A 21,740-nucleotide genomic window follows, 5' to 3' on the forward strand; every position below is an offset into this window, starting at 1 on the left:
TGGCAAAGGGCAGCAATAAACTGCCGAGTTCTCCTCCCATCGTTTAGATAGGCAGAACTGGGCAACCCCTCCAGCAAGGACTCTGTCGTGTAAATGATATAGTTTTGCCTTCAGTGTATATTAACTGTCACATGAACTGTTTTTCTTTAGCTGGGAGGATTGAAATCAGATCCATAACTTTAAATCTTGGGTTAATTTAATGTCCAGGGGGTGGATTATAGCTGCACTTCTTTGCATTACTGGAAGCTTTTAGTTATTCCAGTTTTTTTAGAAGTTTTTGGATTTCAAAAGAGGCAGACGGGTGCCCCGTGGGATTTTCAAAAATCCCACTGGGTTGCCAGGGTGCCTACCACAGTGAGAGCTAGAGACTGGTGTTTTTTTTAAATATCACTCATGCCCATCTGCTTTTTGGGAACCTAGAAACCTTTAAATATTTGGCAGGATGCAGGAAGGAGCTATTTTAACTTGTCCCGGCCAGTCAGTCCCAAGGAACATTTAACCAAAGGAGAAAAGTGATAGCAAGTGAATTCTGACCTCTCCTCTCCCCATCCCCTGACCCAGCCTTCCCAGAGCACATGTCCTCTCGTGGGGCACTATATGGAGATAGCTATAGGAACTGGCTATACTGGCTCGTTGCCTCTAGGGGCTCCCCACTTCCAGGAGACTCTCTGGCCAGCTTCCAGTCATAGAAAATTGAGAGGGATTGGTAAGGATCGCGAGAGGTCATCTACTCTGCTATTGCCCCAAGGCAGGATCAACTAGATTTAAACCCTTCCTCACAGGTGTGTTAGTGACTTCCAGTGATGGAGATTACACAAGCTCACTAAGCAATCTGTTCCACTGCTTGATTATCCTTACTGCTAGCTTTTTCCTCATATTCAGTCTAAATAGCTCATTTCTGCAATTTAAGTCCGTTACTGTAAGGTGGATACATAACTGTGTGGATCATCATGCTCAACAAGTTGTCATCGATGGCTTAATTCTAGTTATAGGGGCAGTATCAAGTGGCCTTCCCCAAGGACTGTCCTGGGTTTGGTATTGTTCAAGATCTTCATTAATGATCTGGATGATGTGACTGAATGCACACTTAGCACGTTTGTGGATGACAGCAAGTCGGGTAGAGTTGAAGATACTCTGAAGAATAAGGCCAGGGTCTAAAATAACTGGATAGACTAGAGAAATGGTTCGCAATCAACCAGATGCAATTCAACAAAGACAAGGGCAAGGTCCCTCACTTTGGATGGAATAAATGCAGGCACAGCAGCAGACTGAGGAATGACTGGCTAGGCTTCAGTACTGCAGAGAACCTGGGGGGTTACCGTTGACCATGAGTTGAATGGGTGAGATCCTGCACCCTTGTCTAGGCCCCTGATGCAAATGAAATAGATTAGAGAGTCCCTAAAAAACCTCAGTCCCCACTAAGAGAAGACAGACACAGTGGTAGACAGTAAGAAAGATGTCTCCAGAGCCCCCTTCACAAGATGTGCATAAAATGTGTGCTGGAGATGGAGCTGGGAGCCGCAGGGGTGCATCAGGAAGGCAGGCACAAAAGAGCACCGTTGAGATTCTGGCAGTGCTGTATCCCACATGGCAAGCTCAGGGGGTTGCACGAACTTGGAGAGACCTTCAGCTCTCTCTAACAGTACATCTAAGCTGTAGGCTACAGTACAGTGCAGACGTACCTGATCTACACTTAAGTGATTGAGCCACGGAAGCCTAGAGCTGGCTAATTAACCCTGCTTCCGGGTTTAAAGCTAGCTCAGATCTCTCTCCACTATGCTGTAGTCTACAGAGGTACTAAAGGTGCTCACTTTAGGGGACCTCTGTAATCAGAAATGGCCTACCTCTTCCTTCCAGTGCTAGCTAGTGTCACGCCTTAGCGTGGTGCCATGGGCAGATAAATTAGTTTTGTTGTGCGACAGACTTAACTAATTCACAGCCGCATCCTGAACCAGAGGCAGGACAGTCGCATTCCTGGGGCATTCCTGCAGTGCCCGGCAGGGTCCTGATGTAACACAGACCTTCCTAAGTTCAGGATAGAAGTCTTGTCTCAGGGATTCTTCGGGGGATGTCAGGACACTGCCCTGAAATTTGGGATTCTCCTGGAAAATGTGGGATGGTTGGTTGCTTTAGTTGGACTCATGAATGGTGCATGCCCCTGGAGGCTAGGAGAGCATGGTGACCGCAGCGGCGGTGGCATGGCAGTGGTGAGCAGGGAGCTCCTGCAGGTGGCCCTGGCGGTGTCAGCAGTGGATGGCAGGGATCAGCGACCGCCTGCAAATGCTGCTGATAGTGTTAGCGATGAGAAGGGGCTGGCAAGCAGTGACTTCCCGCAGGTGCCACCAGCTGTATAGGCGGCGCCCAATTGCAGGGGGTGCACTGCCTATCTCAGGGGGTGCACATGCACTCGCGTGCATCCCCTATGTGCTGCCAATGGTTGGACTCACCTTATGTTAAAGCAGGGGCCAGAGAGCAGCCCAGGGACAGGAGGAAGCATGGTGACAGAAAACCATTTTTATCTCCACTTCCCCTGGGCTGGACAGTCTACTATACCTCTAAAAGGTCCAAAACACAATGTCACCCCATGTCATGGATGCACTGAAACAAATGCAGATAGATGGCATGGCAGATGTGAACAGGCAAACATTGCTGCGATGTCAGAAAAGGTGCACAAATGGTGAGGTGAGGCATCCAAGCCTTTAGCCAGCGTGCAACGGCCATCGGTAGTGAGGACAGGGCCTTAGCAGCTACTAAACCACCATCGACAGCAGGACAGGAGCATGGACTTGCATCTTGAACTGGACTCCTGCTGTGCAGTGCTGTGTGTGGGGCGTCATGGAGTCCAGTTCCATCTGCAGAGGGAGATTTTCCAATCACCAAATATTTGTGAGGCATCTGTATTCTTCAAAGCATTCTCTAAAATGCCCAGCACTGTTATTTCTTGAAGAATTAACAAAGGGGAGACACCGACCCTGCTTGCTCACCTCCCTCCTGAGGAGCAACATCTCACATCGACTTCACTGGAGGAATTTTTCCTGAATGCTCCATCCGTGCGGAAACACGATTCCCTGTAACACTGCCAAAGTTAGTGAGCTTTATCGCGTTGTGCAAGGTGAATGCTGGTCATGCAAGTCTAAGGCGCCTAGGGGGTGCTCTCAACTAATAGGCTGATCTTTTTCTATGATTTTGAGAAGAAAAATTGCAAGAGGGAAGAATGTAGGCAGCTACGCGAGTTAGATCCTCCCTGATTCATATGTTTTCTGTCTCCTGTGGATCACTCAGCCTGACCATGTGCCAGCCAATGTTATACCTGCCGTACTTCAATACTTTCGGAAGGGAAACGTGCTTACAGTAGCTTAAACATGAAAGCATCACTCCAATTTACCACTTAAATTACTTCAGAGTCAAGAATACAAGCTATGAAGTGGATGCAAGAGCAAATCAGGGCTGTTGGTAATGAACCAGTCTCAGTTGGTGGAAACTGGTGTAACTCCACTGGCTTCTATGCTGTGCAGATCTCTACCAGTTGAATATCTGAGACAATTCGTATTAATAGCCAGAAACAGCTATGCTATGAATTGCAATAGATTTGGAGTTGCATCATACAAATCTGTCAAGTCAAATCAGTGCTTTTTAAAGGCACTGGATGGAGACACCACACACAGTTTTAGTACTGGGGAATGGATTACTGTAATAAATATAAGAGAAAGGAGTTTAAGACACAAAGTATAAGGGAGGGAAGAGTAGGATGAACCAAATAAGCTGTGAGTGCTGTGGATTCGCTTCTAATTTTAAAAGAATAAGGTGCTGGTTTTAGTGTCCACATCATATTCCAGGTGGGGTGACTATATTCTCTGCCTCTAGTCTTCGTGCCATTTCAGAGTTGAGATGCCATTCTCTCCTGCTTTGTGATCTAAATAGCTAAGTCAATATGGGGCATTTATATACATGCTCCGGGAGGCTAGCAAGTTGGGTTGATCAGGATCTGATGCAGTTCAATGTCAAGAAATGCGAAGTGCTGCACCTCGGGACAATCAACCCCCAACACACCTACAGGCTTGGCAGCACCAAACTGACCAGCGCCATGAATGAAAGGGAATGGGGGTAATAATAAACCACGGTATGAATATGAGCCAGCAGTGCGATGCTGTACCCAGTAGGGCAAATAATACTCTGGCACGCATCAATCGATGCATCTCCAGCAAAGCCAAGGAGGTGATTCTTCCGCTCTGCTCAGCACTGGTGAGACCGCAGCTGGAGGACTGCGTCCAGTTCTGGGCACCGCACTTTAACAAGGACGTGGACAAGCTTGAGAGAGTCCAGAGAAGGGCCACACATATGATCAGAGTCTTAAAAGGCAAGCCATACGAGGAAAGCCTGAGGGACCTGGGACTCTTCAGCCTGAGGAAAAGAGGGCTGAGAGGGGACCTGGTAGCAACTCACCGCTACACTACAGGAGTACATCAAGGGCTCAGTGAGCAACTGTTCACCAGGGCATCCGCAGGGAAAACCAGGAGTAACAGCCAAAAACTCCTGGAAGATTGATTTAGGCTCAACATTAGGAAAAACTTTTTCACAGTCAGGGTGTCCAGACAGTGGAATAAGCTCCCTCCAGAGTGGTGCAATCACCTACCCTGGAAATCTTCAAGAGGAGACTAGAAAGTCAGCTTGCTGGGGTCCCGTGACCTCCAGTTATCTTTCCTGCTTGGTGCAGGGGGCTGGACCTGATGATCTGCTGAGGTCCCTTCCGGCCTGTTACAATCTATGAATCTATGGGGGGGAAGGAGCACTTTAATTAGAGTGGCTCCAAGAGCTGGTCTAATTAAACTGTCTAGAGTGTCACATGTATCAGTGTCCCCACACTGAAAAATGGTGGCAGGGGTGTTTTAACTAAAGCTCATTCATTTTTCAGCATGGCGGTGCTGATACACATGACACTGGAGTCTGCTGGAGTGCAGTAATTACCACACTCCAGCAGACTTCATTAACTGAGTGTGTTCCAACGCACTGTGATTGCAGCACATCGAAACAGCCTCGCTGCATGTGTCAAGGTGATCCGTTTCTTCAGACCCATACAAGGATCCAATTCTGGGAAGGATCCCTAGAATGATAAGGCTTCCAGTGACTTCAATGGATATTCAGTTATACTCTTTTAACAAGCGCAGCTTTTGTACAAGGGGTGATCTGAAGTAGAAGGAGAAATTCCTATGGCAGTCAATTTTATGCAGCAGTTTAAGGTGCCTCTCAAGTCCGACGCAAGCGGAAGGCTGTTATGACAATGTTATTTTTTCAGCATGATATTCTGAACTTGACCAAACTTTGTTAGGTGGACAAAGAGTGCCAAAATAGCTTCTTCATGTTACCGTATACCAAAAGCTTTGTTCTCTACCTTCCCACATGCACAAGGCAATACTACTGAAATAAAATGCTTTAAACTGCTTTTCACTGGTAGAAACGTCTGCACAAAGTGCAGGGTGAGGGAGACCTTTCTCCTTCAACTTCTTTCGGAAAGTCACGTTCCCCCTTTTGCACTCTGCATTGTTTTTCAGAGTAGCAAAATCTTTATCTCATTAGAATAAATAACATCTCCCCTTGCAAAACATGAATATGCTGAAACTTTAACATTTGCTATTAAGAAATAGCTAAAGATTTCCAGCCAGCGTACACAGCTGGGATGGAAAAGCTTAGCAAAGCAAATACTTTTTAATCTGTGTGAACTCAGTGATAAACATGTAAATCTTTTGAAATAGCCCATGTCCCAAAGAAGCCACTTCTAAATGATTAAATAGACTCAAGTGCCACCTGCTGGCAAAACTATTTAACCAGCAAAGGTTTTTGGTTGTAGCCGTGTTGGTCTAAGGCAAGGTCCTTTGGGTAGATGTGATATTTTTTATCAGATCAACTAAATAGCCGGAAGAAATTCTTTGCAAGCTTTCAGGTACTTGTGCCCAAAAGATTGCAAAGAACTTTCTTCCTACCACTTAGTTGGTCTAATAAAAGATATCACATCTACCCAAAGAACCTTGCCTGCCTTTAATCAGCAAACGTAATTTTAGAAAGAGGATTTGTTTAGTCCACAAAGAGCATTATGTGGTCCAGAACAAACTATAGTAAAAATACAAACATGTTTTGATTTTTTTCTGGTTAACTTAAAGGCTTTAAATAGAGTTTAACTGAAACAATTTAATCAGTGGCCTATAGCAAGTACACATAGACACATTCATGTAATAATAATCGTGCTATCAGCTGTATCTCAGTAGGAACCCTACTGGGTGAGTTTATCTGTAACTGGAGGTGTTCAGTGTTTGGGAAAGGAGAAGTACTTACAGTGTTAAGAAGGAAAACCACCTTGCTTTCTAAAGGACTAAAGTCATAGTGTTGATGTGGATATGAGAATGACCAGGCTCAAAATGTTCAATGCGTCTTGGATACAGCATACAACAATTCTGGAAGTTTTGAGTTTCCTCCATCTGCAACACTGGGTCCTACAAGCATTTATCACTAGGTTTAGGAGTTGCTACTGTGAGTAGTCGCCAGTGGCATCAGGAGAAGAGGACAGTGTTGCAGGATGGGATAGTTGCCTTCAATAGTCAATAAGACCAGGCCCTGTTACTGGAGTTTGGAGCATCAATAGGAGGCATCAATATGAGATCAGCCTCTTTTGTTTTATTTTGGTGCTGGAAACAGAAGCAAAGAAGATATAAGAAGCACAAAGACCTTAATTGTTGGTTTGACAGCACAGGACCTTTGGTTTGAAGGTTCTCATAAGGATCATTAGTCCCAGCAATCACTCAATGATTTTCCCTGGGTGACGAAGACCGTAACACACTATGTACATACCTGTTTTTCTTCCTTCAGTAGGACACACCAGCAATGGAATGAAATACACTGAAAGGACTACGATCTACAAACTCTCTTTTCCAGAAGCAGCAGTGTGGATGCTGAAAATGCAAGGGCTACTTACATCAAAGAAAGTCCCGGCATGTTCCAGGATGAGCTGGCTAGAATCAGGTTTGTTTTTGCAGTAGGTGACATACATCTGAAATTTATCTGCCTGTGGAAACAAACATCAGGGGAAAAGCAAGATAAGCTACCGCTCTGCTTCTACAGTCTCCCATTAAAGCTTAGAAGAATAAATATAAGCAATAAACCTGTCCCTTTAACAGCAACAAGAGAATTGAGATTATAAAGAACAATTAAAGGCAATATACAGCTCCTATTGTAACAGCTTGAGTGTGTCAAACCTTGCAAGGGGATAGTTTTCTTTTACTACTCTACAAGTGGCATGAGGTGGGAGGCCAATGCTTAAACTAGCTGTAAATTCATTTCTATGGGATGCATTAAAGTTTCACAGTGAACATCCAAAAATTCAGAATTGTAAAGCAAATCCAGGAGTCGATAGCGAAGAACAGTTTACTGGAGTCAGGATGCCTCTAAACGTTCTTCTAGTGGAATTACCTAGGCAGAGCCTGAGTTCAAGTCACTGTGAAAATACTCAGCTGGTTCAAATTGCTGCCGGTTCGCTGACTTCAAGCTGGCTGACATTTCGGAGGCGTGCTCGAACGTTTGCCTTCCCTCATTTTCTCCAAAATCGAATGGTGGTTGTACTGGGTCTTTTGCATTTTGTTTCCCAATTGATTTTTTTAAAGGGTAAATTAAAGGCATTTGTGCAATGCTGTGCCATCTTACTGAACTTCATCTACAGGGCTTCAGAACTGGAAGAGCCGGGGGGCTCCCTTGTAGAGAGTGGAAGGCTAAGTCTTGCAATCCAGTTCTTCATCTGGGTGCTCAGCTTGTGCTTAAGTACATAAAAGTCTATTCTTGGCTCCTAAGTGCTAAATTTGGCTACTTTTGCAAGTATTGAAACAACAGCAAAGACTTAGAACAAAGCTTATATATGTTTTTCACTTTATCCAGGCCACTTCTATAAACACACTCTCTCTCTCATATACGCTAAGAAAAAGAATGGTCAGCAATGGTTAAAAATGGATAAAACTTCCAGAAATAAGTTCACGTTTATATCACTCATCTTTAAAAAACATTTTTTTTACAATTTTTTCCATGGGATTTTTTTTCCTAATTACAATCCTGCTTAAAATCATTAGTAAATCATTTGGGTTTTTGGTAAATGGCAATGTTCCCCAGCCTCAATTAAAATTTCTACTAATGCTATTAAGAAAAATCAAATCTCACAGAAATGTTAACAAAATGTCAGATATGATGACTTCTTGGAAAATATTTTTTTTGGGGTGGGGGGAGGGGGGAAGATCATTTTCAAAATTCAGAACTTATCAAAAGTCAACCGAGTGTTATTAAACCACAGGATCTCTTGTGTATGCATACACCCTTGCAAACAACATGGACACTGGCTATATAGCATCCAGACTGGACCACTCCTACACGTCAAAATACAAGCCTTACAAGAGCTGGTACTTGACAATGGAATTAGGAAGAGAATTCAGCCAATTAGCAACGTGACAGTTAGCGTTGAAGAAAAAGGTTTATATCAAGTGAAATTAAGCCCCTTTCAGACAGCTTGCATCAAACGCACACCAGTTAAATTCTTTGAATGTGACTGAAGTGGAGCCAACAAGAGAGAGATGGACAGGTCATTTCTACCCCTCCGTTCCAGAGGCCGAGCCAAGGTGGCAGCATCGAGGTGTAAGGGGCCACCTACTCACTCACTTGTCCAGGCCACACTATAGCCCCATGTGTCCTATAGTCAGCCCTCAAAAAGCTCATTTCCTGTACAGGTCAGGCAAGATCATTTTAATAAATGATGAAATGGGAAGCCTCATTACCCAGGTGACGAAGCAGTGGCCCACGTCTTCAGGCAGTTGTTCATATTTCTCTAGTTCTTTCAGGAAAATGCTGAAAAAGTGAGAGAGAGACAGCTCTAGTTAGTAACTCTGCATGGCTGAACACCCCTGGCAAGTGGAGTGACCCAGGTGAAGATTACTGTTAACAGCAGCTTAATTATAAAGCTAATTAAACATGCCTCATGTCTTGGAATTGAAAATGTGTGTTACTGCAAGAGACGCATCGCTATTTGAGTCCAACAGCTCCTTCTGAAATGCCTGCTGTGTGGCTCAGCAAGAGGTAAGAAGATTCAGAGATTGGAAGGGGCTGGAAGGGACCTCGCAAGATCATCGGGTCCAGCTGCCTGCACCAGGATGTATAAGAAGTCTTTCCCAACCTACATAAATTCAGATCAAATCCAGAAGCCTTTCACTATGTTACAGGTGGCCTAAGAGTACACTGGCATTACGTAATAAATTATTCTCAATCAAATGTTAATCATGATTATTTTGCTTCCAGAGGTAACCTTAATTTTTATTGTGTTTTTTCCAGTCAGAGATGTTCTCTTGATTTACATCCATTTTGTATGGCTAGGATAGAATCAAAAGGCTGGTCTAACAGTGCGTAAACAGGGTGAAGCTTATTATTTAACATATAGGTATTGCGATATACAGTCGATGAGAAGGCAGTCTATAAAATGGGGGGAATTTCATTTAATCATTTTGTGTCAAACTTTCCCAAATGGCTAGACTGATATGGATATAACAGATATGTGAAGCTCAGTTCATTAATGTTTCTACACTGCTCTGAGATACTTGAATGAAAAGAGCTTACTGCACTTCAAAGCAACACGATCATGTTTTTTTATTATTAGTCCGGCTTTAGGTTTTTAATCAGCTATAGGCAAAGTTCAAATAAAGATGTGATTAGAAAAAAAGAAGCAAACGAGGAAGCGGTCAATATGTCCCAAGTTTATATCGTGCACTTCTGTAAATACTTATGTACCTGTTCTTAGCAGACCCTGTATAGACATCCAGTGCACCTATACACTGGCCCGACACTGCTCCGACGCGTGCTACTTAGTATGTGTCGGAATAAACTTAATTAATCCAGCCTGCTGGAGCATGCTAATTAGCATGCTCCAGCAGCCTTGGCATCACGGGTATTCAGCATTCCTGTGCTTCAAAATGGTAGTAGGTGCACTTTAACTAGAGCTCGTCGAGTGAGCATTAAAGTGCCCCCGCCACCATTTTGAAGCACAGGACATTGAATGTATGAGACACTGCGCGCGCTTCAGTTAGAGCGGCTTCCAAGATCCACTCTAATTAAAGTGCTGCCCGCCTCCCCCCCTCACCCCGGAGCCCCCAGAATAGTTTTTTTTTTTTTTTAAACCAGGAAATATTCGTGAAAATGTTAGGAAAACTTACTTGTTATGAAAGTCATAGATCTCCTGAATGTTGCCAAAGATGATATGTTCTTTATTAAGTATCCCAGGGGGTATCTCCTCTACTCCACTGGTCATCTCCCAAAGGTAGGTCTAGAAGGCAACAAATTACGTCACGAAGAAGCAGAAACCAACAAACTGAAAGGCAATAGATTGGAAACACTCCATGACAAATCTCTTGAGGACTTCAAGGGGCCGACACTTGGAAGATGTCAGGAAGGGGAGCAAAATCGTGCCAACAGAACCAGATCTTCCCGTCTCACCAAGAGCTCCCTGATGAAGCCCACACAATACTACAGGCAGAAATAATTGAAAGGCAAGACGAGTGTGAAGTTTCAGTAGCAATGGCTTTCTCCACACATGCATCCAATCCCTTTTCTAGGTACAGGTCCTTGAAAGCTAGCATCTCTCTTCTCTCCTTGAGGTTTAATATCCTCAGTATCAAAGACAGACTCAGATAAAACCTTGAAAAGCTGGATGTACTAGTTACAGCAACGAATCGACAGGAGCAATCCAGCCTTTCTTCTGCGCACAAATTATCCAGGAACAGATTCTAATTTTTTATCAGAATCCAGGATACAGATGATTCGAGCCAAGTTTAAACAAACACATTTTAGCAAATGGATTAACTCATTCATTCTTTTCTAGTTAACGTTACCAAGTAATTAATGACATATTTAGCATTCACAGGATGCGGCTACACATCACCGTGCTGGAGTACTTCCTTTGGGAAGTAGTAAAGCATGGCACAGCATGGGCAGTTACTACGCCGTGCACGCGGCGCATGGTGAAATTGTGCCGCTACGTCGTTGTTGCAGCAAGCTCCACCTGGGGAGTGCACTGCTACGGCAACGTCGCTGGTGATCACGTGGAGATGCACGTGAGCACTACTTCACTATAGCACACCGTATGGCGACACAGCATGTTGCTACATCGCCATCAGGCAATGTGTAGAAATTATTTAGTGACAATTATGGATGTGGCCACCTAATTTACATGGAATTGTTTCTGCTCTTTGAAAGGATGAAGGAAGCGTTTTTTAAACAGAGAAGATTTCATAAGACCTTGTGGACATTTACACAAAGATTGTTTCATAGAAGTATTTGCTTTTTTATCTTTTTTCCCCAATTAAAAAATAGCCTATTCTATTGCTTCCCCAACTCCCACCAGAGGAATCTGATAGGCCTGGTTCCTCTAGCTCTGCCTCCTTATCTGCCTGTGCAGACACACAAAAGGAGGAAGAAAAACTAAATTTAAGTTAACTCCTACCTACTGTAGCATTCTTCCAGGGATCTTCCAGTGCCCGATACCAGGGTTTTGTAGTGCAACCTTGACAGTACAAATATAAGACAAGATGCCACATCTTTACTGAACCTACTATAATCTTACCGAGCAAATAACTTACCTCTAAGCATTCATGTAAGTCCCTGACATAAGCTTTTTCTGTCTGAAGCAGTTCAGCCATAATGAATCTGGTAGATGGAAAGTATTTCAGTCAGTTTGTACATTATGCACCTCTGTGGTTTTTATAATAAGAAAAGTATTCTTCTGTTGTTGTCATAAATCAAGGCACTTCCAGTCTAACCTTTCAACCAACCCAGATTACACCTTCAATTCTATGAATAAAATATCACTTCTTTTTCTAGCCGTCTGTGGGCAATGTTACCGGTATTTCAGTTCTCCACATTTGAATAAAATCCCACTATAATATATTTCTCTAATACCAGGGTGCTTTAATTCCTATGCGTTTGTTCTTTGCCAGGTGAGTCTCAGCAATTTCATGAACGTACTCCATAGGTAAAGGCTTCAAGACTGGCCCACAACACCTATATTTTCAAGTGTCCATAATGTTGGACATCCTTGAATGACTCGTACTAAATCTGAGTAGCACTTTGATTTCAGTGTGACTGCTGATGGACTGAGGTATTGCTCAATATAAGAGAGACACAATTCTGCAAGAGCCCAAGGGCAGACAGGGACACATCTAGAACAGCCGCCCCCTGATGCTTCCAGTTTGGAGCATCCCTGCTCAGACCCCTTTTGGTGCAGACATATAGACAAATCTATAGGTGTCTTAACCATTAGGTATCCAAGCCATTGGGTATCCAGGAAGCACAGCTCCAGATAAAGGCAAGAAGGGTTTTCAACACCTGGTTCCTCTAAAAGAAGCAGACCGCCTTGGTGTCTCAGGGAAAAGGTTAAACATGCCAGATTTTCAAAATTTGGCCTGACATTTAATAAAGCACCAACACATATAATGTGCCAGCGTCCCCTAACTTACAAACAGTTTCTCATAAAGACCATCCAGTGTAGTTACCATTTCAGAGGTATGAAGAGTATTCCCCTGTGCAAATGATTCAACCCACAATATATTAACATTTACAAGTTACAATAAATGTGCACTGTCAAATTAAAGCTTTCCCATATTTTAGGTATAACAGAGTGTCTCCCAACTTGTAAAACCTCTTAGTTCTGATGGTCTTAAATCTATCTAAACTTGAACCTAAACGAAGCGTGAAATACTGGCCTCTTGAAATCAATGGTCAAACTCTTTACCTCTGTAGGATCAAGTTTTCTTCCCACCTGAATATAAAGAATTACATTGGAATCACGGTATAACCGCACATATTCATATTATTTTTAAGTTTTCTTACCCCTCCTCACCCATGCGTGCACCTTCTGAATACAGACAGATGATAACCGATCTCTCAGCTATTATAACCACTCTGGTCTAGTTCAGCTGTCTGACCCATTCCTTCACTATCCCAGAACTGATTCAGTGTAAAGAAATTCAAATGAAATCTTTTAAAAGCTCTGTGACACATGGCCACAATTTCTAAACACATGCACCCGTATCCTAATGGCCACACAACTGGATGGACACAGACTTGATAGCACCGTTCATGCCCACATGTAATCGTTGCAGTGTGTGTCTGTTTTTGGCACATACTCTTTCTTTCGGGCTGACTTCCTTTTTTCTTCATTAACCTCATGATTAGCATCTCGCAGCTTCACCTCCCGGTCTGAAAGACTAGCTGGAATGATGTCCAGTTCCAGGTCCTTGTTATCCTACAAACAGCAACAACCCATATTTTGAATTCAGTCTAATCCCAGTGCTGTGTAAAAGACAGCACACTCACTAGAGTAAATTGATAAGAAGGAATAAAAAGAAGACAAAACAAAAAGATATCAATTAATTCAGACAGTATTAGAAAAATTAAAGTAAGAAAGAGAGAATTCAACAGCATTCTTTATTTATGTTTCTCCTGGTGGAAATGTATAAGTATTGCATGTCTATTAATTAAAAAAGGCCTCTACTATTACTTCTACCTAGGAACAAATGGGTAGACAAAGATCTAAACCTTTCTTCCCATTGCTCCACTTAGCTGTATAGTTTCTTCCTGCACAATCAGTCCCAATCATTGCAAGTGAGGGACTGTAAAGAGGGAAGAAGGGAACCCCAGTCTTGGCCCAAGATTAAAGCAGTTGGTTTCAAAGTGTTTAATCCTTTGAGTTAAAGGACCAGAATTTGGTCCCAAATCAGTCAGCGGGTATCTATCCCAAAGGATGTGTAGGTAAAAGGTATGTTACAGATTCCTTACCCTGCCAGATTCAACAATCTCCTGCTACTGGTACTCTGTTCTAGAAAGTAATTAGCAGTGTTGCATGAAGCCAGGTTCCTGCAAAGGGCCATTAAAGCGTCCTGAGCATGTGACTGTGGAGGATCTGTGGGCATCTTTCTCTGCTGCTTCGTGATGTCGAATGAATATCCAAAAGTGTTTTGAAAGGTTCCCCTCTCAACACACACACACTTTTCCACTTGCGTTTTGGTTAAGAAATACCAGGAGGAGCAAACGCCTGTCTGGCCAGACATCGTGGCTTTTGGAGACCAGAGATGTGGATGGAGAGCAATTCGTCTTGTGGGACTTTACAGTTAAATGTTGGTCTCAGTTCAAGACACAAGCAGCAGTTGTGATTTATGCTCTGGTTAACATGAAACTGCTTCACTTGATGGAGCTCCTTCCCAGCATCCACGTGATCTCTTTATAACTCCTGCAAACATTTATTTGAAAACTCTGTCCTGTTAATCCACTGCCCTCTTGCGAGATATTTTTCACTACAGGCGGGGCTATTTCTGGATTACTTAAATTCTAATCTCTTCTGATAAATCTATGACATCTGTCAGCACTAACTGTACATCATTCTTTAGCCCTCAGGACTTGAGCTTTGGGTACAGTATCATAACAGGGCATTGACTTACAGTACCTCTGTATTAATTCCAAGGGCTTTCTCCAATGAGTAGCGGTACTTTCCCATCCTCAGAGAGAAGTCTCGATAGTGTTTATCAACCGTGGTGACCCATTTCCTGATTTCAGTGGCGTGTATATGTCCTTTTTCTACAAAACTGTCAGCCAGCTGGATGAGAAGCTTCACTTTCTCCTTGGTTTGCTGCCCAAAACAGGGTCCTTGGTTACGACGGGTTTATTGTTATTATTTTTTTGCTTTGAATCCACATAATAGCTCAAAGCAGGTTACAATCCTACACGCGCCAGTAAAATAAAGACTTTATTCCATCCTACGTAGAGCCAAAAGCTTTAAATTCCCACCCATCCTGCAGGAAGGGAATGCCCTTTTTACAAGTGCTCAATGCCAGTCAATGGAATTCAGCTTGCAGGGTGGAAAATCGCCTGGCGATGCAAGCTCATAAACACGTAAGAAAAGTATGCTACAGGTTGGATAGACCTCCCCCCTGCCTGCCTCTTAAATGATAAGGTTTTTTGAACCTATAAAGTATAAACCCTGTTATTTGTCATGGGTAGGATCTCAGCCAGTGAATGAGATTTAAAATCACCCACTGCAAAGCAAGCAGATTTGTTCTGAATCCATTTTTAGGCAAGCGTTTGGAACATTTTGTCATGGACACACTGATGTATCAGCAGGAGAGACTGGCTTGAAACGCCGAGTTCTGCTCCAGGAGAAAATGGGATCTGAATCCAAATTTCTAGTCCTTTGCAGAGCTGCCAGGCTTTGATCCTAGCCCTGGAGATGCAAATCAATGATCTAGTTCTAATAATACCATTTAAAAGTGCAAGGGAACTGAACTGTCAAATTCACAGCTAGATTTCAAACCTCCCAGAGTTTGATTCTACCCATTTATCCTGCCCGGGTCAGCAGTATCTGTTGTCCAGGAACATTTTATAGTTGGGGCTTTGATTCAATCCATTATATACGTGGGGAAAGAGTCATTACATTTAGAGCTTGATTTAAGTCTAGAATCTAACTCAGAAACTCTTGCCAGGAGTTGGAGATATCTAGATACAGGGCTTGAGTCAAGGCCTGGCTCTGATGGACATTGCTTATAAAAATAACTCTCATATTTACTTGTATATAAGATGGCCCTGAATACAGATAACCCCCCAGCAGAAAAAGATTTTTTTTTGTGTGCAGTTTCTCAGTTGGCCTAATATAAGGTCTCATTTTGGAACCAAGAGTTCGAGATTTTTGCCCCACAGAAATTAATAGATTCTTGCTAACAGAATCCTGTATTCGATGGCGCTCACCCCGGCATTTACAAATTCATTCACCGGAAGTACTTCAGTGGGATTAACGGGCCACTCCTACCAAGCAGGATGATCATCAGGGGTCAGTGCGATTGCAATCAAAGAAACAATTGTAATTGTTATCATAGAAGGAACAGCTATGGAGTCCAAGATGACCTCAGAGATGATCCAGTGTTCGTACTTCATTTGTTATCCAACATTATTTTCTTTTACTCAATTGTTTGGGGATTGAGTTGGGGCGAGCTTCCTGCAAATTATTCCCGATACAAATTATTTGTCCTCCTTTTAATCAGAGCAACAACCCCTGGCAAACAAAACAGACTGCAAGATAAAGATCCCTTTTTTGTGCTCATGTCTGGTTAAAAAAAGTGCCATGTCACGGTGCTCAAAAGAAAATTCCCTCCTGTCAAAAGCAGATTCTGTCAACAGCAGATTCTCAAATCAAAAGAATATGTCTATTGCACAGATCTGAGCCCTGAAAAGGGGGAGGCTTAAAAGGAACCAGAAACACTGGCTCACTAAAGCAGACCCCATCATTAGATGCTGTCACTGTTTACCTTGGCGGGTACTCTGAATTCCCCATATTCTTTTAGGAGTTCCTGAGTTTCTTCTGCTGAGTCCCCTGTGGAGTTGTGGGTGGAGAGGTAATACTCGCCTGTTTCTTGGATCCAGTCTAAGGCCTGCACATGTAAAAAACCAACCAAAAGGGAAATAAATAAATAAAGTTGTATTTCAAGATCTAATCCTTTTATGAAAACCCTTCCAAACAACGTAGATCAGTTCCAACAGGACCCTGCATGCTGTGTATGAAAGCATATTTTGAGGGTGCAAGAAGAGAAGCAATCAGCAAAAGCAGATGGCCCAATTCAGAGGGGATGTGTGTTGTGGGGGTAAGTGACTGGTAAGATTACTACAGAGGAAAAGATCCTGTGGTTCAACGTGATCCGGGAGCTCCCTGCACTGGAAAACCCTTGCAGGGGTGGGGGTATGATAGGGCAGGCCCTAAGGGCTGCTGAGATGCCCTCCGTGGGCACCCTAGTCCTGCCCCTACTCCAAGGCTCAGTATCACCCCCCTCTTTATCTCACCTGCTACACCTTGATGTTCATTTTATGCTGATTGGGAGGCTGCCCCCGAGCCCTGGAGTGATCTCCTTGGTGCCTAGTGGACTCACGCCATCTCTGACCTCTGTGCCCTCTGTTTGCTAGCAGGACCTTCCCTGTTTTCTGCAGGCAGCTGGTGCCCCAGTTGGAATTATTCATGCCCGGTGGGCATGATTTGAACTCGGCAGCCACAACTTGTGACTCCAGTACCTCTAATCAAGGCCTCTGTCCTCCCCTATAGCCACACCCAGGCCTTGCAGGTGTCACTCAGTTGCCCTGCACTTCCCTGTACAGACTTCAGCCCTCTGGACCTCAGCCTGCAGGTTATTCTGGCTATACGCCTGGGCTCATTTGCTCTGATTCAGCCTCTTGGCTCCCTCCTTTTTCTTTCTCGGGGCTCAGGTTCTAACCCCCGCAGTTGCGGCCAGTCCCGTCTCCCTCTCTTCCACTCTCTCGCTGTCTATAGCGCCCTGCCCCTAGAAGGGCAAACCTGGAGTGCCTCTTCAGTGCCCCTGTGTAGCCTCCTAACCAGCCCTACAGCCATCACCTGGTCCTTTGGTAGATCCTATCTTTACTGTTGCAAAACAAAGGACACTGCCCATCCAGATACTCATGTGATAAAGAATAAGCCGAACTCAAACTCATCCCCATCCTGGGCAAACATAAAACAACAAGAAGGCTTCTCTGCCCGCATGCCAGGGCTTCCCTTATTGCCACTCCAGGCTCCATAACTCGTAGGTCCAGGTTCTTCCCCAGCCAAAGCTAGAGAGAGCCTGCTGGCCTAAGGGCGAGTCTCTTATACTGGTAAGTCCCTCCCCTTCTGGCCAGTCTGGCCTATCACGTAGCATAAGCTCAGTGACCTCTCATTGGTCTGTTCCATCCTGCTGGGTTTCAGAGCACTTGTACCAGGGCTGCTGGGGACTACTAAAACCCCGTCTCCTCTTCCCGTGCTGTTCTTGTCTGTATTCCCTTCCCCTTGAGTCACAAAGACTCTACTCCTAAAGGGCCCTCGCAGGCTCTGCTTGTCCCCCAGCCTTTTCCCAATAACAGGGTAAGGGTTCCTTGGGTTTTCAGCTGGGGGTTTCACTAGGTTTCCAGCTGACCTGCACTGGTAGGATGGATCAGTGCAAACAGACTAGGGCCAGCACAAGGATTTGTATTAATAAAACTAAGTGACAGAAGAGTGGGTGTTATACCAACACTCTCACTCTTTAGGATCTGGTCCTTTTCCTGACATGCAGGCTTTAATAATCTAAGGTTTGATTTCCCCTTGCCTTGGTCCTTCTCAAGTCATCTCCTCCCGTGCAGAGGTGGTGGGGAGGAGGAGAGCGACCCATGGTTGGCACTCTAGCCATGGACTTGCAGGCCCGGATTCACTTCTTTATTACTCAAAAAAATTCTTGCCTCACCTTAGCTAATTCACATAGTTTGTCTGTGCCTCAGTTCCCCACCTGTGAAATGGGAATAAATGCACTTCCCAACCTCATGGAGGGGGGAGATGAGGAGAAAGACATTAACAACCCCCCCCCCACAATGTACACATTGTGGAGCTTAGTGTCACAGACAGACAGTAGGGGAGTGTGTAGATGAAATGGGGGCCTTAAATTGAAGCGGTGGGTTTTAAAAAACATAGCTTCAATTTAGGGCTGATTAAACCCCTGTGTTGTGCACACATCCTGCTAACTTACCTGCCTCTCTGGTGGGAAGGGGAGGGCGAGCTGCCGGCGGGCGGGGCAGTCCCCGGGCTGCGGGGGGGGGGGGGGCTGGGGCTTCCCTCCGTGGCAGTAGCAGTGCCCCCCAGGCGTCACCTGCCTGCAGACACCCAGAGCCATGGAGGGAAGCACTGGGTCCCTGCACAGCTCAGGCAGACAGGCTCCAGGGGGAAAAAAAATAAGATCAGGCTTGCCGCTCTTCTTGGGTGGAGCCCGCCTTCCTGGGCTGCTGCCAGGCTGCCTGCAGAGCCGCGGAGCTGCACAGAGCCTGGCACTTCGCTCCGCGCCTGCAGGGGCAGCAAGCTAAAACTCCTGGAAGGAGTTTGCATGAATAAAACTCCTGGAAGGAGTTTTAGTTTGCTGTGCTCCAACTCATATAAGGTGCATTACGCCACTGAATTTCCTACAGTGGCTGGAATTAATGAGCAATACGCTGCCGAGGCATGCAAACACTGACACCATTAAAGCGGTACAAAAGCATTTAGCCCGTTTTAAAGTGTCATGCACATGCACCTCTCGTTTCATCTACACACAGCCTACCTATAACACTTCTGAGCTGGAACGGTTCCGTTGCCAACCCAAGCATCAGCACTTTTCACTGCCAAGATTTATCATACAAGGGCCAGATTGTGGATAACCTTAACTTTCCTGTACTCTTACTAGACTCTCTAATACCTATTTGTATCCATTTACCAACACATGACTCACATCACTTTATAAATCACTGCTAGATTTGGCCCAAACCTGAAAGAACGTGCAGAAGTTGCAGTAAGGACATATGTCTTTCTGTTAGTTACTTTTCCCATAATACTGCACTCTTCCACACCCAGGCAGCCAAATTCTGCTGTCTTTAATTAAGCAAAACTTCCAGCTTTGAGCTTCCAACTTTGAACTAATCAAACTTTGAGCTACATTCACATAACACTCCCCTGGACTCTGCCAGTTTCTCTGAAGACCACTCGATGATGTGCAACATCTATCACTTTATAGATCACTTGTGTGTGTAGCAAGAGCCCTTCCTCCAAACGCTGCATTGTATTGCACGAGGCAGAGCTATGTCTGAGATTTTAATTTGTCGTTTGGCTTGTTTTTGAGCACCCGAGCAAAACAGACAGAAGATCTGCATTCATAAAAACTACCTCCAAAATGTGCTTTTCCCCTCTCCATTTCCATTTGCCAATTGCCAGTAACAGACTGCACACAGGGCTCAAGGGATGCAATAGGTACCCAGCATAAATGAGTGATGTGGAAAGAATAGTGATATTTTTTTAAAAACCAAGGAGACAGATGGGATGGGATTATTACACTACCTGCTTGGCACTGCGCTCAAAGACCACATATTGTTGGCACTGATCTAATCTCCGTTTCTTCAAGGTCCAGAAATGAAGAACCCGGTTCTCTCTCTGCAACAGCTCGCTGAGAATAGCTATAGGGCAAAACAAAAAGGCTGTGATGATGATGGACTCTGTAAGCAGAGATGGCCATCAGCCACTAGAAACTGAGCTCACTTCTCTGCGGCTGAAGTCCTAGGTGCAGCATCCCTCAGACAATGCTTCTTAACAAAGAAACCTGGGGTTAAACAAGGGTGGTTGAAAAAATGAAACTGAGAACAAAATGCTGGTGATTTTTTCTCAAGTGAAAAGTCTTTGCAAATTAGGCCGTTTCCATGTTACCTGAAAGTGTGCATGTGTTAGGGGTAGAGAGGCGGCCAGAACAGATTTTGAACAGAATGGATGCTTAGACCTAGTGCCAGAATAAATCAGCGCACATTCCTAGTTGTATCTTCAATCCATCGCCTATCCGGCTGCTTAATTCAGGAGTCTGAACATGAAGGAGGGGAAATGTTTTCCTCTAAGTCTACACCATCTGATTGAGTGGCTGGAGATGACCAAGCATTTAGGGCCAAGCAGAGGATACTGCATCTTTGTAGACGTGCTGGGTGTTTATGCAGCATTTAAGGTTTGATCCCAAAGAGGAATTGCTGCCGCTTCCTCTGCAGACTCAACAGACTGGTGAGGTTCAGCTGCGCAGTGTGGGGAGTCTTTGATGGGGATGTGAATCCCCGAGCACCATGTGAAGCCCTGTGCAGTGAGTTTTTGTTCATGAGATAGGGATGGGACCTGCGATCAGCCTGTCTCCCCTGATCCACTTAACTCTGCCCCACATCGAGAGAAGAAAGCCACTGACAGAAGCTTGTGCAACCTCAAGGCCACGAAGCAGCCGCATTAGTTCAGCTGCTGCCCGGTGCCCTAAGGAGACATACCTCCCAGAAAATTCAGCCTGAGCCAAACCACGCTCTGCAGGCTTTGTAGAAGAGGCCGATTAAACCCAGACGATCGACATGGTGTTTCATTTGAAAATTATACACACGGAAGATTTATATGTTCTCAGTGACAAATATTTGCCCAACCTTTCCACTTTAACCTTACTAAGCCACACGTAACCACCAGCATTAAGGGTTGTAAGTGGGTATGAAACCCAAGTGCTTTGTGCCACAGCTCAGGAGTTAACTGTGGCCATGGAGAGACGTTACTTGTGTAATGCCTACAAACACGGGGAGAGACAGTGGGTGGAAGCCCCAGGGGCCGGGCACTGGGAGGTATCAGGATGCCAGTGAGCAGTAAGTGGACCCACCAGTGGGCTCCTCTCCCGTGGCAGGTGGATGGGAGCAGAGCTGCAAGGACAACTAACCCCCTTGCATGCTCCCTGGCTGGAAAACACACCTCTACATGCCTTTGCAGCCACTCTGCAGTGATCCAGCTGGGGACTTTTGCATGCCTGTAGGACTACATTTTTGTAGCACTTAAAAATACATTTGCAGCACTACAAGTGCCACAGCAAGGCATGTTTACACGTGTTCCCAGCGAAGTGCCGGGAACTTTAATTAGCGAGCCACGCTAATTCAAAGCGCCCATGTGTCATCTATATCCGTGTCACCATGCATCCCCACACTGAAAATATGGTGGTGGAGCACTTTGAACGAAAGCTCATCAGACATGTTTTATTTCAAAGTGTGCCACCACCATTTTCTCAGTGCTGACACGTGTGCTGATGCTGATACACGTGACGTGCAAGGCTGCCGAAGCGCTTTGATTTTCGTGCTCTGGCAGACTCGATTAATCG

General features: G+C 44.7%; 1 protein-coding gene across 1 annotated transcript in view; it reads right to left on the reverse strand.

Moving 5' to 3' along the window:
• The window catches only part of KALRN (kalirin, RhoGEF kinase), a 721,807-nt gene that overhangs the window by 287,860 nt on the left and 412,207 nt on the right, over positions 1 to 21,740 (reverse strand). The window contains exons 19-26 of the mRNA XM_019522566.1: positions 19,928 to 20,043; positions 16,362 to 16,484; positions 14,510 to 14,692; positions 13,194 to 13,312; positions 11,649 to 11,715; positions 10,227 to 10,336; positions 8,802 to 8,871; positions 6,965 to 7,054 (exon numbers count right to left, since the gene is read on the reverse strand). Of these exons, the coding sequence (XP_019378111.1) occupies positions 6,965 to 7,054; positions 8,802 to 8,871; positions 10,227 to 10,336; positions 11,649 to 11,715; positions 13,194 to 13,312; positions 14,510 to 14,692; positions 16,362 to 16,484; positions 19,928 to 20,043 (878 nt within the window). The remainder of the gene's footprint in view (positions 1 to 6,964; positions 7,055 to 8,801; positions 8,872 to 10,226; positions 10,337 to 11,648; positions 11,716 to 13,193; positions 13,313 to 14,509; positions 14,693 to 16,361; positions 16,485 to 19,927; positions 20,044 to 21,740) is intronic.

Source organism: Gavialis gangeticus, unplaced genomic scaffold, assembly GCF_001723915.1.
Source record: "Gavialis gangeticus isolate Ggan-Ray unplaced genomic scaffold, GavGan_comp1, whole genome shotgun sequence".
In the NCBI taxonomy this organism is placed as follows: domain Eukaryota; kingdom Metazoa; phylum Chordata; order Crocodylia; family Gavialidae; genus Gavialis; species Gavialis gangeticus.